The sequence below is a fragment of the Sphaerodactylus townsendi genome, linkage group LG08 (assembly GCF_021028975.2).
Source record: "Sphaerodactylus townsendi isolate TG3544 linkage group LG08, MPM_Stown_v2.3, whole genome shotgun sequence".
Taxonomy (NCBI): Eukaryota; Metazoa; Chordata; class Lepidosauria; order Squamata; family Sphaerodactylidae; genus Sphaerodactylus; species Sphaerodactylus townsendi.
The window spans coordinates 87,311,781-87,323,790 of NC_059432.1; the positions used below are offsets into that span (position 1 = coordinate 87,311,781).

Consider the following 12,010-nt stretch of genomic DNA (forward strand, 5'->3'; position numbering starts at 1 on the left):
GGCTCTATAGGAAGGATAGGACAGGGCGCATTGGGGTTGGAGTTGCCCTTTACATCAAAGAGAGCATAGTATCACATAAAATAGACAATGCAAGGGCAGCTGGTTCCCCTACAGAATCACTGTGGATATCAATACCAGGTGTGAAGGACAGTTTAATATTAGGAATATATTATCGTCCCCCAGACCAAAGTGCACAAGAGGATTCTGAGATGGAAAAAGAAATTAGAGAGGCCAACAAAAACAAAAATGTAGTGGTAATGGGTGATTTTAACTATTCCCATATAAACTGGAAAAATGCATGTTCAGGTCATAGTAAGGAGAGAGCATTCCTGGATATGCTAAATGACTGTGGCTTAGAGCAGATGGTTGTGGAACCAACCAGGGGAGAGGAAGTGATCTAGAATCCTAAATTCTATGTGGGACCCAGGGACCTGGTGCAGGAAGTCCCAGTGTTGTTGAGCAGATAGGGAACAGCGACCACAATGCTGTCAATGATTCAGTATCTCAGCATGCGAGACAAGTGGCTTAACTACTAATGTAGTTACATTCGCCTTCAGAAAGGGAAATTTCTCTCAAAGATGAGGGGGGGGATGAGTGCTGAGGAAGCTGAATAGGAAAATCAAGAGAGTCAAAACTGTCCAGGATGCTTGGAGGTTATTTAAAAACACAGTAATAAAAGCTCAGCTGGAATGTGTTCCACAGGTTAGAAAAGGCAGCACCCAGTCCAAAAGAAAAGGCACCCAGTCCAAAAGAAAAGGCAGCACCCAGTCCAAAAGAAAAGGCAGCACCCAGTCCAAAAGAAAAGGCAGCACCCAGTCCAAGAGAGGTTGAGGAAATTATCAGAAAAAAGAAAATGTCTTTTAGAAAATGGAAGTCCAGTTTGACTGATGAGGAATATGAGAGGGAACACAAATGGTGGCAAAAGAGAAGCAAGTTAGCTGTAAGGGAGGCAAAAAAGGATTATGAGAACGCATGTGGCTCTCTGCGAACATCAAGACCAGCAACAAACAGTTCTTCAGAAGTACATCAAAGCAGGGAAGCCAGCAAAGGGAAAGCCGGTAGGCCACCTGGTTAAGATGACAAAAGGGAACAAAAGGATGTGTGTGCTAAAAGATGGCAGGGAGATTGCAGAGAAGCTGAATGAATTCTTTGCATCTGTCTTCACCCAAGAGGAGGTGAGGAACATTCCTGCACCTGAACCAAGCTTCTTAGGAAGCCGAATCCAGAGGAACTAGAGAAGATAGTGGTAGACAAGGGAAGAGAAGTTCATGGCAGCCATTGATAAACTAAATGTTACCAAATCCCCTGGCCCAGATTGCATTCACCCAGGAGGTTTCTTAAAGAGCTCAAGCGTAGAAATTGCTTTCGATCTTCTCACTTTAATATGCAACTTATCCTGAAATCAGGCTCTATCCTGAAGACTGGAAGATGGCCAATGTCACACCTGTGTCTTTTACTAAGAAAAGGATCTAGGGGGGGACCGAGGGAAATTACAGGCCAGTCAGTTTGATATCTGTTCCTGAGTAAATTAGTAGAATCTATATCATTAAAGATAAAATTATAAAACATGTAGAAAAGCAAGACCTGCTGAGAAAGAGTCAGCATGGCTTTTGCAGGAGAGCAAATCCTGTCTTCACCCTGGAAACTTACTAGAAGTTCTTTGAGGGGTGTAAACAGGCATGTGGACAGAAGTGTGAACCGAGTGGACATTGTCTACTTGGATTTCCAAAAGGCTTTTGACAAAGTTCCTCACCCAGAGACTGTTAGAGAAAAGAAACTCAGCAATGAGAAGGAATAAGAGGAGAAGTCCTCCTATGGATTAAAACTGGTTGAGAAACAGGGAAACAAGAGAGTGGGTGTAAATGGGAAGTTCTCACAATGGAGAGATGCATCGGGAGTGGGTGTCCCCAAAAGAGGGATCCGTTTAGGGACCAGTGCTCTTTAACCTATTAATAAATGACCCTGGAAGTAGGGGTGCCTAACGGGTAGCGTGGTGGCCAAAGTTTGCAGATGATACTAAATTATGTAGGGTGGGTGAGAACCACAAAGGATTCGCTTGAAAAGAGCTCCAAGCGGACCTTGATAAATTAGGTGAGTGGGCTCCAGAAATGGCAAATGCACAGTTCAATGTAGCTAAATATGTAAGAGTGATGCACATAGAGATGGCAAAAAATCCAAACTTCACATACTGCGCTACAGGGGTCAGTGCTATCAGTCACAGACCAGGAAAGGTTTAGAGGTGTCTTAGTTGATAGTTCCATGAGAGATGTCCCAACTCTCAATGCATGTGAGCTAGTAAAAAAAGGCAAACTCTATGCTGGGGATAATTAGGAAAGGAATTGAGAATAAAACTGCAAAGATTGTCATGCCCTTATATAAAGCAGTGAAGTGCGACCGCACTTGGAGTCCATGTGTCCAGTTCTGGTGCCGCATCTCCAAAAAGGATATTGAGGAGATAGAAAAAATGCAGAGAGAAGGGGCAACAAAAGGATGATTGAGGGACTGGAGCACACTTCCCTATGAGGAGAGGCTGCAGCATTTGGGACTCTTTTAGTTTGGAGAGGAGGAGGCTGAGGGGATATGATTGAAGTCCTACAAAATTATGCATGGGGTAGAAAATGTTTGACAGAGAATTTTTCTCTCTTTCTCATCAATACTAGAACCAGGGGCATTCATTGCCGAAAATGCTGGGGGAAGAATTAGGACTAATAAAAGGAAACACTTCTTCACGCAACGTGTGATTGGTGTTTGGAATATGCTGCCACAGGAGGTGGTGATGGCCACTAACCTGGATAGCTTTAAAAGGGGGTTGGACAGATTGATGGAGGAGAAGTCGATTTATGGCTACCAATCTTGATCCTCCTTGATCTGAGATTGCAAATGCCTTAGCAGACCAGGTGCTCGGGAGCAGCAACAGCCGCAGAAGGCCATTGCATTCACATCCTACATGTGAGCTCCCAAAGGCACCTGGTGGGCCACTGCGAGTAGCAGAGAGCTGGACTAGATGGACTTTGGTCTGATCCAGCTGGCTTGTTCTTATGTTCTTATGTTATGTTCTTATTATTAATTGAATCCTGACCTGGATAGCCTAGGCTAGCCTGATCTTGTCAGATCTTGGCTGCTAAGCAGTGGTGGTCCTGGTTAGTATTTGGATAGGAGACCATCAAAGAATTTCAAGATCATTAATAGAGGCTGGCAGTGGCAAACCACCTCTGCATGTTTCTTGCCTTGAAAACCCTGTGGGGTTGCCTTAAGTCAGCTGAGACTTGGTAGCACTTTCCACAACCACATTATTAATAGAGCATTATAAATCACTCTTTGTAATTATTCTCATTAGTATTGTACACATATCCTTTTAAGTAAAACATCAGAGTTAGTAAAACAAAGTTCCTAGCTGCGTGTTGCATTCACTGCATGAAAATATGTTCGATTTCCGATTTCGAATACCTTTAATGGCATATAGATTGTTTAAGATTAGCTTAGCAAGATAATAACAGCCTTTACAACTTTACAATTTCTGACGAGTTAAAATAACACCATTTAAAAATTTAGCCACCGCTTCCAACAGCTCGTAGTTGTGGCTGTTTAAAAGATATATAACCTTCTGTTTATCTGTAATGCCTTCACTTCCATGCAGGAAGGGGATTATGTGCTTCTTCCTACCTATCTCATAAAAGGGACAATCCAACAGCATATGAGATACTGTTTCCACAGAACCCATGCCACACGGGCATTTCCTTTCTTTATGTGGGATTCCAAGGTGGCGTCCAAGGCTGGCTAAAGGAAGGCAGGGCATTACACACCTAGCTAGGTGATTGCTCCTCATACCGGGCCTCAACCAGGAGATAAAGTGCACAGGCTGCAATTGAAAGATCTATCCGCGCAGGTATTCCCAGAGATCGAGGGAACAGGTTTTATTAGCTTCCTCTAGCATCTGTTGAAACTCTCTGTCAAAAAGTCTCTTCTTGATAGCCCCATAGACCTCCTGCTCTGTTAGCATTAGCAGGTCCTCCAAGGAAATGCCCAACTCATTAAGTTTGGCTTCGATTTTAACCCACCACTGGGTTGTGTGGAGGATGGAGCGTCCCTGGGATGTGAAAATATGTTAAGGATCTGACTAGCTTTCTGAATATCCCTTCCTGACAGTCAAAGAAAGCTGGAGACACTTGCCTAGATGTTGAACTTGATCTGGGGTCTTTTTTTAGGAGTCCAATATTTATTTCCTCAAAGAATGTTCAGCAATTAGTATATATGTCACAGTTCTAGCTAGATCATCTTTATGTAGGATGAACTGCAGGATTCCATCCTTGTTAAATCAACAACTGGTTTGGTTTGGAGCATACTATGCATCAATTGACTTCTGCACTTTAGCATTAAAAGAGGCAGAAAGGGCCTTCCAGACTCCACAAGGAAGCTGGTCAGCACTGGCAACTCTGTTTCTAGCCAGCTTGCTATAAACAGAGATGAAAGCTTGTAGGTCATCTGTGGGGTAGGCTTCTTAATCTGTTGCATCAAAAACATGAGGGACTCTTGTGACACTTGAAAGACCACAGATTTATTGTAGCATCAGCTTTTGTGGGCTAGAGCCCATTCAGCACCTTCATTTCAGCATTTGATGAAGGGGACTCTAGCCAACGACAGTTTATGTTATAATAGGTTGCTAGTCTTTAAGGTGCCACCAGACTCCTTTTTGTGTTTGCAGGCCAGCAGCATGTTTTCCTCTGTCTGTGTGCTGTCAAGGCAAGGACCTTTCTTTGAATGGCAAGGCAGGAGCATGCAGAATTTTCATACTTGGTATGACGGCTCTTCATGTGGTGAGTGTAATGAGTAGCTAGGCTTATTAAGCAGAACAGGGAATTCATTTATTTATTTAACAACTTTATATCTACTGCAAATCAAGGCAGTCAACAAAGCAAACAGCACATTGCAAGTGCATAAAAACAATATAACAGTTTTTTTACAAAGTAAAAGTAAAACTTAACGTTTATTGTTGTAAAAGTCATGTGTTCAAATATGTTGTATTGCTGGTCGCTTTGGGGAAATGATTTAGAATGATTTTACTTTGCTGATGTTGACTGTGATTACAGGCATAGTTGAATTCTAGCTTTTTGAATGGTTTAATATGCTGGTAGTTCCATTTATTTTGCAGATTTCCAACAATGTCTTGGAACAGATTACTAGCTTTGCTTCAGGAACATCATATCATCTTCCTCTGGCTCACCACATACAACTTATCTTTGATCTTATGGAACCTGCTCTAAATATCAATGGACTTATTGACTTTGCTGTTCAGGTAATGGATTTTGTTCTTTGGAATGTTCTTTCAGATGACTGATAAATTTTGCCACAAATGGCCTTGATATCTCAAGGGCATACAATTCATCCTTCTGAGAGTTTTCTAATTATCTTTTCAAACAGCAATGTGGTTACTTTATTGCTAAAGTTTCCTACAGAATAAAGTACTGCACTTTTGCACTTTTCTATTTCAGGAGAAAGCTGATATTCTCCTGTCCTCTACTACTGCTGGTGGAGTACTGGATCTTGACACAGTTATCCATGTTTGGTTATTTTCATTACTCTGTATCTGATGAAGGGAGCTTTGACTCTTGAAAATTTACACCCTAAAAATGTTGTTGGTCTCTAAGATGCAACTGGACTCAAATCTAACTCTTCTATTGTGGACCAACATGCCCACCCTACTGGAACTATCTTCATGTTACTCCAGTACATTTTATGTGAGATTGCCTATAAAAAGGAGTTAGAAACTACAGTTTATTCAGAATATAGCAGTTCAGATATTGGCTGCTTTTCTTGGTGCTGGTCCGCATCTAGATTTTTAAAAGCCTTCATCTATTCCTTATTTGTTTCTAGGCGTAGTTCAAAGTGCTGGGCCTGACCTAAAAGCCCTAAATGGGGCATTTGAAAGATACTCCTCTTCAGTACAAATCTCCCCATTTATTAAGGTTCTCATCAAAGGCCATCTATGGATACTTCCTGGCAATGAGACTTTATTGTTTGGTTTTGTGGCCTCTTGTTTTTACCATGTCTTCTCCAGGGATGTGGCATCCTAAAAATCAAATTAGTGCTGTTTTCTTCACTATGGCCTTTGACAAATGGTAACTGCGGTTGCTTAATAGTTATGCTGGACTACTGCTTTCTGATTCACTGTTATAGATGGATTGCCTGACTGCAGAGGAGAATGAGTGGGAAGGAAGTAGGCAATAAAGGCACCACACAATTTTTGTTGGTAAAAGTTTGCTGGCCAGAGCTGATTTATTGATGATAGGCAAACAGAAACAAAGGCATAGCAGGGGGGCAAATCCAATGTATTGGGCAGCCCACCCGCTGGCCTAATGAACATCTCAACCCCCAGCATGCCTGCTTGGGGGGACCCATAGTATGGCAAGTTAATAGGACACCATGTGGTCTCTGACCTCACCTGACACTCCCCTTGCCACCCAATAGTGTAGGATAGCCGTCTGCCTTAAACCTGGCCCCAACTCTCTGCCACAACCCCAACTGTGGTCACCCAAAGCCTGCTGCCACTCTCTGCGTTCTCCGAGGCAATCCAACTCCCAGGACCTTCAGAGGCAAATGACCGCAGCTGAGTCTTGCCGAACCTCTCTGAGTTCAGCCAATGAATCTTAATGTTGCTACAGCCCTGATGCAGATGCAGTCATGTGGAGTTAAGTATTATTTCTAACTATGAACTACAGTCTGGTGCTAATTTGCTGGGATTTAATAGTGCAGTCCTTAAGATGGAATAAAGAGAAAGAATGCCAGTAGGGGCATTCGAGGGTCTCTGTCAAAATTCACTTTCTGCTACAGGAACTGTTAGGTTTGCAATACTCTAAAGCTTTGAATTTGCAAATACCTCACACCATCAATCCACAAAGAGACAAGTCTAGCAGATGGCACAGCAATGGATTATATTAAGTTCTTATTTATGTGTTGATGCCAACAATATGTGATTATTCTTTCAGACAAAAGACCAATGATGTGTATTGAGATAATTGTTTGTAGTTTGTGTTCTTGGTATGTGTAGTTTCTGGGATCCTAGTACTTCTTTAAAAAATTAACTCTTTTGACCACCATCTTGAGCATCAAAACTGAACATTAGCATCGGTAATATATGCAAATATGAACTGAAAATTAACCTCATTGTTATGTACAAATATATCCAATCTCGATTACAAAAACACACACATTTGGCCTAACAGGTAGATAAACATCCTTATCCCGATCTGATCTATCAGTTAAACTTAATTACGTATGGAATTTTTTTTGCAACAGTCAATGTAGTTTGATAATCTCTTCCTCCCAAAAGGATCTGCAATTTTATCTGGACCAGAAAACTGTCCAGATCTTTCAAAAAAGAAGAAAGGAACAAAATTCTGTATTTATTAAATTTTGGGCAGTCCAGTAAACAATGGAACAGAGTGCCAGTTCTCTTTGGATCACAGTTACAAATCTTATGACTGTACTGGCTGAAAAGAGCTGTCCTCTTTAGTGGATGCAATACTTTTTATGGAAAGTAAAAGATACTAAGATAGCTATCTAAAATAAGTAAGATGGCAAAGAAAAATACTAAATCAAATATTTATCTTTCTTTTTAGTTGCTGAATGAGCTGAGTGTGGTGGAAGCTGAACTTCTGCTGAAATCATCCAGCCTGGCTGGAAGTTACACAACAGGGCTGTGTGTCTGCATTGTTGCTGTTCTGAGACATTACCATGCCTGCCTCATTTTAAATCCGGACCAAACAGCACAGGTTTTTGAAGGGTTAGTAGTGATAATGTTTTTCTTAAGACTTTACAATACTAATAACTTTACACAGTATTGGTTATATTAGAAAAGAGGCTGTTACTCAGGGGTAGAGCATTTGCTTTTACCAAATACAAAACAGAGAGCTTTGTTGATGGCTATTAGCCATAGTGGTTAAATGGAAGCTCCATGTTTAGGAGCATGTGCCCCTTACTACCATTTTCATAGGAGGAAGTGAGAGGCTTTGGCTTCACATTTGCTTTCTGTGTGAATCTGATTGGCAACTGTTGGAAACAGTTATGTCCTGCAGATCTTTTCTGCTAATGGTACTGCTTTCCGCTAGTGGCAGGAACCTTCCATTGATATGTGTTCTTCCATCAGTGTCGACAGAAGAACAAGAAGAGTTTGGATTTATATCTCCCCTTTCTCTCCGGTAAGGAAACTCAAGGGTTTACAATCTCCTTGCCCTTCCCCCCTCACAACAAACACCCTGTGCAGTGGGTGGGGCTGAACTGTGACTAGCCTAAGGTCATCCAGCTGGCATGTGTTGGAGTGCACAGGCTAATCTAGTTCCCCAGTAAGCCTCCACAGCTTAAGTGGCAGAGTGGGGAATCAAACCCGGTTCTCCAGTAGAGTGCACCTGCCAATAACCACTGCACCACTCTGGCTCTCTGGCACTAGATGAAAGTACTGCTGTTAGCAGAATGGATGCTCAGAATCTCACCCAGGACGATAGTTTGATTCAGCAGGGCTTTGTTTATTTTTGTATGCTCAGTTTGGAAATCCCTTGTATTATTTCAATGGTCCTGAGGAAAATGCCAAGATATCAGTATTATGTGAAATGCAAATGTATGTTGATATTGCACCAGATGATGATCTGAAGTTACCTGACATAGTAGCCTCTATTCCTCCATGCTGTGAAAGGTTGTTGGAAGAAATGTAGTAAACAAAGAGATTGAGATTTATGGGATGATATTTATGGAGATAGAAGGGTTTGGTAACATGTTTGCATAATGGGAATTCTGTTCTCTTCTGTTCAAAAAATGCTTATTGACAACATAGGCCGTGTGGAAAGGGCACCTCTCCACCGGCAGAAATTATGCCGGTGGAGGGAAGGGGGCCATTCGCACGGGAGCGTGCGAGCGGCCCCCACAGAGGCTGGCGCAGAAGAGGCGGCTCCTCACAGAGCCACCTCTTCTGCGTCCCCCCCACTCACCTTGTCCTCCAGCGTCAGTTAGGAGGGCTGCAGGGACCCGCCCATGCTGCCCTCCAACCTCCAGGGGTCAGAGGTGAGCGGGTCTCAGCAGTTCTCCAGACTGACGCGGGAGGACGAGGTGAGTGGGGGGGACGGGAAAGCGGTGTCTTCGGCGCGGTGCTGTTTGCACCACGCTGATGGGAAGGCGGCGCTTTCCGAAAACCTCCCTTGGGAAGGAAAATGGCGCCTTCACGCTGCTCGGGGCCGCACAGGATGACGCTGCTGCATTGCTGCCTGTGCAAACAGCTCCCCAGGGACGGGTGTTTTTCCGTCCCTGGGCCGCTGTTTTTGGCCCCGTGCAGAAAGGGCCATAAATTTGTAGAACAAGTTTAGCTCCTACAGAGTTCTGTAGAGAAGTCTTGAGAATTATAGAAGTGGTGTCAGTTGAAAAACCTTTGTCCTTTTACAGAATTACCTTTCTCATGGTTTTCTCAGAGAGCCAAGATGAGGTCAGCTTATGTTTGCAGGGGAGACATGTTTATTGAGCAGTTTTCTCTGTGATATGCCTGAAATAGATTATCTCTAGTTAGGAAAGAACACTATTTACATATAATTGGACTTTCTTATTACTCTTGTATTACACCTTTGTCCACGGAACCTTAGCTAGTGATTTAGGATTGTACAACCCACCTTAAGCCTATTTACTTTCTGGTAAATGTGTTTAGGAATACAGCCTAAGATAGATGCTAAAGTACTGAAATGTATTAAAAATGGTATTGGTTAAGCCATTTTTCTTCTTCTTGCAGATTATGTGGTGTTGTCAAACACATAATTAATCCATCAGAATGCTCTTCCCCGGAAAGGTGTATTTTAGCTTATCTCTATGACCTCTACGTATCCTGCAGCCATCTCAGGAGCAAATTTGGAGATCTTTTCAGGTTGGTTCTACCAGTCTTTTCTGTTTTGTTTTTTTTAAAAAAACTTGAATAGCTATTAACACAAGGAATTAATGAAAAAATAAGTGGACACTTCTGCGAATACTGATTTTATTATTGGACTCCGAATAGTTAATTGTTTAAGTTTTGGAAATCTTGAATGTTTGTTCTTCTCTGAAATTCTACATAGGCAGACCTGGAGGACATTTGTGAGCCTTTTCACAGTTCTTGCAATGTTTTGCTGGTGTTCAAGTTCAAAGTTTAGTATGTGTGTGGATGCAGGGTTTTTTCCCTTGTATTTCATTCATTGTTTCAGTGTTGTATACCAATGTAAATTGGTTGGCACCAAGAAATGGATTAGACATCAACAAACTGATAGCATTGAGGTCTAGACCCCATATTGCACCTGGCCAAACCCCCGCCAGCTGTTGTACTTCTCTCTGTGGTACACCTCTGAAGATGCCAGTCACAGATGCAGGTGAAACATTAGAAACAAGATCTACCAGACCACGGCCACACAGCCTGGAAAACCCACCACAACCAGCTGAACTGTTGCTCTTTATGTTTCCCCCCTCCCTTAACTGAAAAGCACCTAACAGTCTGGATCTGGGGGAGCCGGAGCAGGTGCTCTGGGCAGCTGGCAGAGAGGGAGTGGCAGTAGGAAGTGGGAGAGGCTCAGTTGCCTGACCAGCAACTCTCATTATGGCCCTTTCCACACAGGCCAATAAACGCACATGAAAGGTGGATTATGTGAACCCATCCTCACCACGACTGGTTCTCATGGCTGACTGTCCCGTGGACAGCGAGCGCATTGACCAGGGCATGTGCCTCCATATGGAGGTGCATCTTTTTCTTGTGTTCTTACCTGCCTCCAATGCATAGCCCCGCAGGCAGGCATGACTGATCCCCCAGAGCCATGATAAGACCCTGTGTACCTTTGTGGCTACACAGATGGGAGCTGGGGACCACCAAACACACCCGAGATTCTTTTGTTTTAATGCGCCTCCTGCCCGGCCGTTTGCTCAGCTGCGGCTGCGAGACACATTAAAACAAAAGAATGGCAAAACCCGCATTTTTTTAATAACCCGGGTTGGAGGGGGAATGAGGAGCAGATCTGTGCTAGGAGTGGGATCCATGCGAGTTCCCCCCCACCCCAAACCCAGGTTTTTTTAACAGTGTTATCCTGGTTTAATTGGCCTTTGCCTGCTTCAGTTCACAAAATAGATTACAAAGCATAAAGAGAATGTGTATGTGTTTATGAAAGATGAGGTTATCATCACAGCTAGCTGGATGCACTCAGAATCGTCCAGCTACATTCAGGATTTTGAATAAACACTTTTGAGAGTGTTTGTAGATTTGCCAGCTGTTGAGCTTTAAGGGAAGTCTTTAATCAAATTGTTTGGAGGTCCTGTTTTTCTAAGTTGTACATTTTCCCCAAGAACTCTCTGGAAGCTTGCACTAAAAGTGTGTTGAGTGAATTTGCTTCAACTTTTGTGTATGGTTAACCACTCCTGGTTAAGAGTGGTGGATTTTAATCTGGAGACCCCGGTTTGATTCCCCACTCCTCCATGTGAGTGGTAGATTCGGGCACTACAATGCATAAGTTGGACTCAGTAGGCTGTAACCAGACAACTTTTTCATTCAATCCTGCCCAATTCCTCTCTTTTATTTTGCAGTTCCCATTCCACGTGACTTTTGTCCATGTGGGTCCCATGATTCTGAACATGAGACCTTCATGGACAAAATAGATCTTCTGCTTCCTTTTTATCCCCTGGAAAAGCTAATTGGATCCAACCCAGCATTTTAGAGTTCTTAAATCAGAAATTGGGATTTCTTTAAAATTAATCCTCCCTCTTTTTTCTTCTTTTAGTAGTGCCTGTTCAAAAGTGAAGCAAACCATCTATAGCAACGTGCAGCCTTCAAACTCAAATTTGTTATGGGATCCAGAATTCATGATGGATTTTATTGAGAATCCTTCCATTCACAGCCTCAACTATTCAATGCTAGGCAAGATCTTGAGTGACAATGCACCGAGCCGCTATAGCTTTGTATGTAATGTGTTGATGAATGTATGTATGGGCCATCAAGATGCTGGCAGGTGGGTGAAACTACAAACAG

The 12,010-nt window shown here is 42.7% G+C and overlaps 1 protein-coding gene across 1 annotated transcript in view; it reads left to right on the top strand.

Annotated features, from left to right (window-relative positions):
- The window catches only part of MED12L (mediator complex subunit 12L), a 201,523-nt gene that overhangs the window by 137,027 nt on the left and 52,486 nt on the right, over positions 1-12,010 (top strand). The window contains 4 exon segments of the mRNA XM_048507092.1: positions 5,150-5,293; positions 7,617-7,780; positions 9,764-9,895; positions 11,763-11,990. Coding sequence (XP_048363049.1) covers positions 5,150-5,293; positions 7,617-7,780; positions 9,764-9,895; positions 11,763-11,990 — 668 coding nt within the window.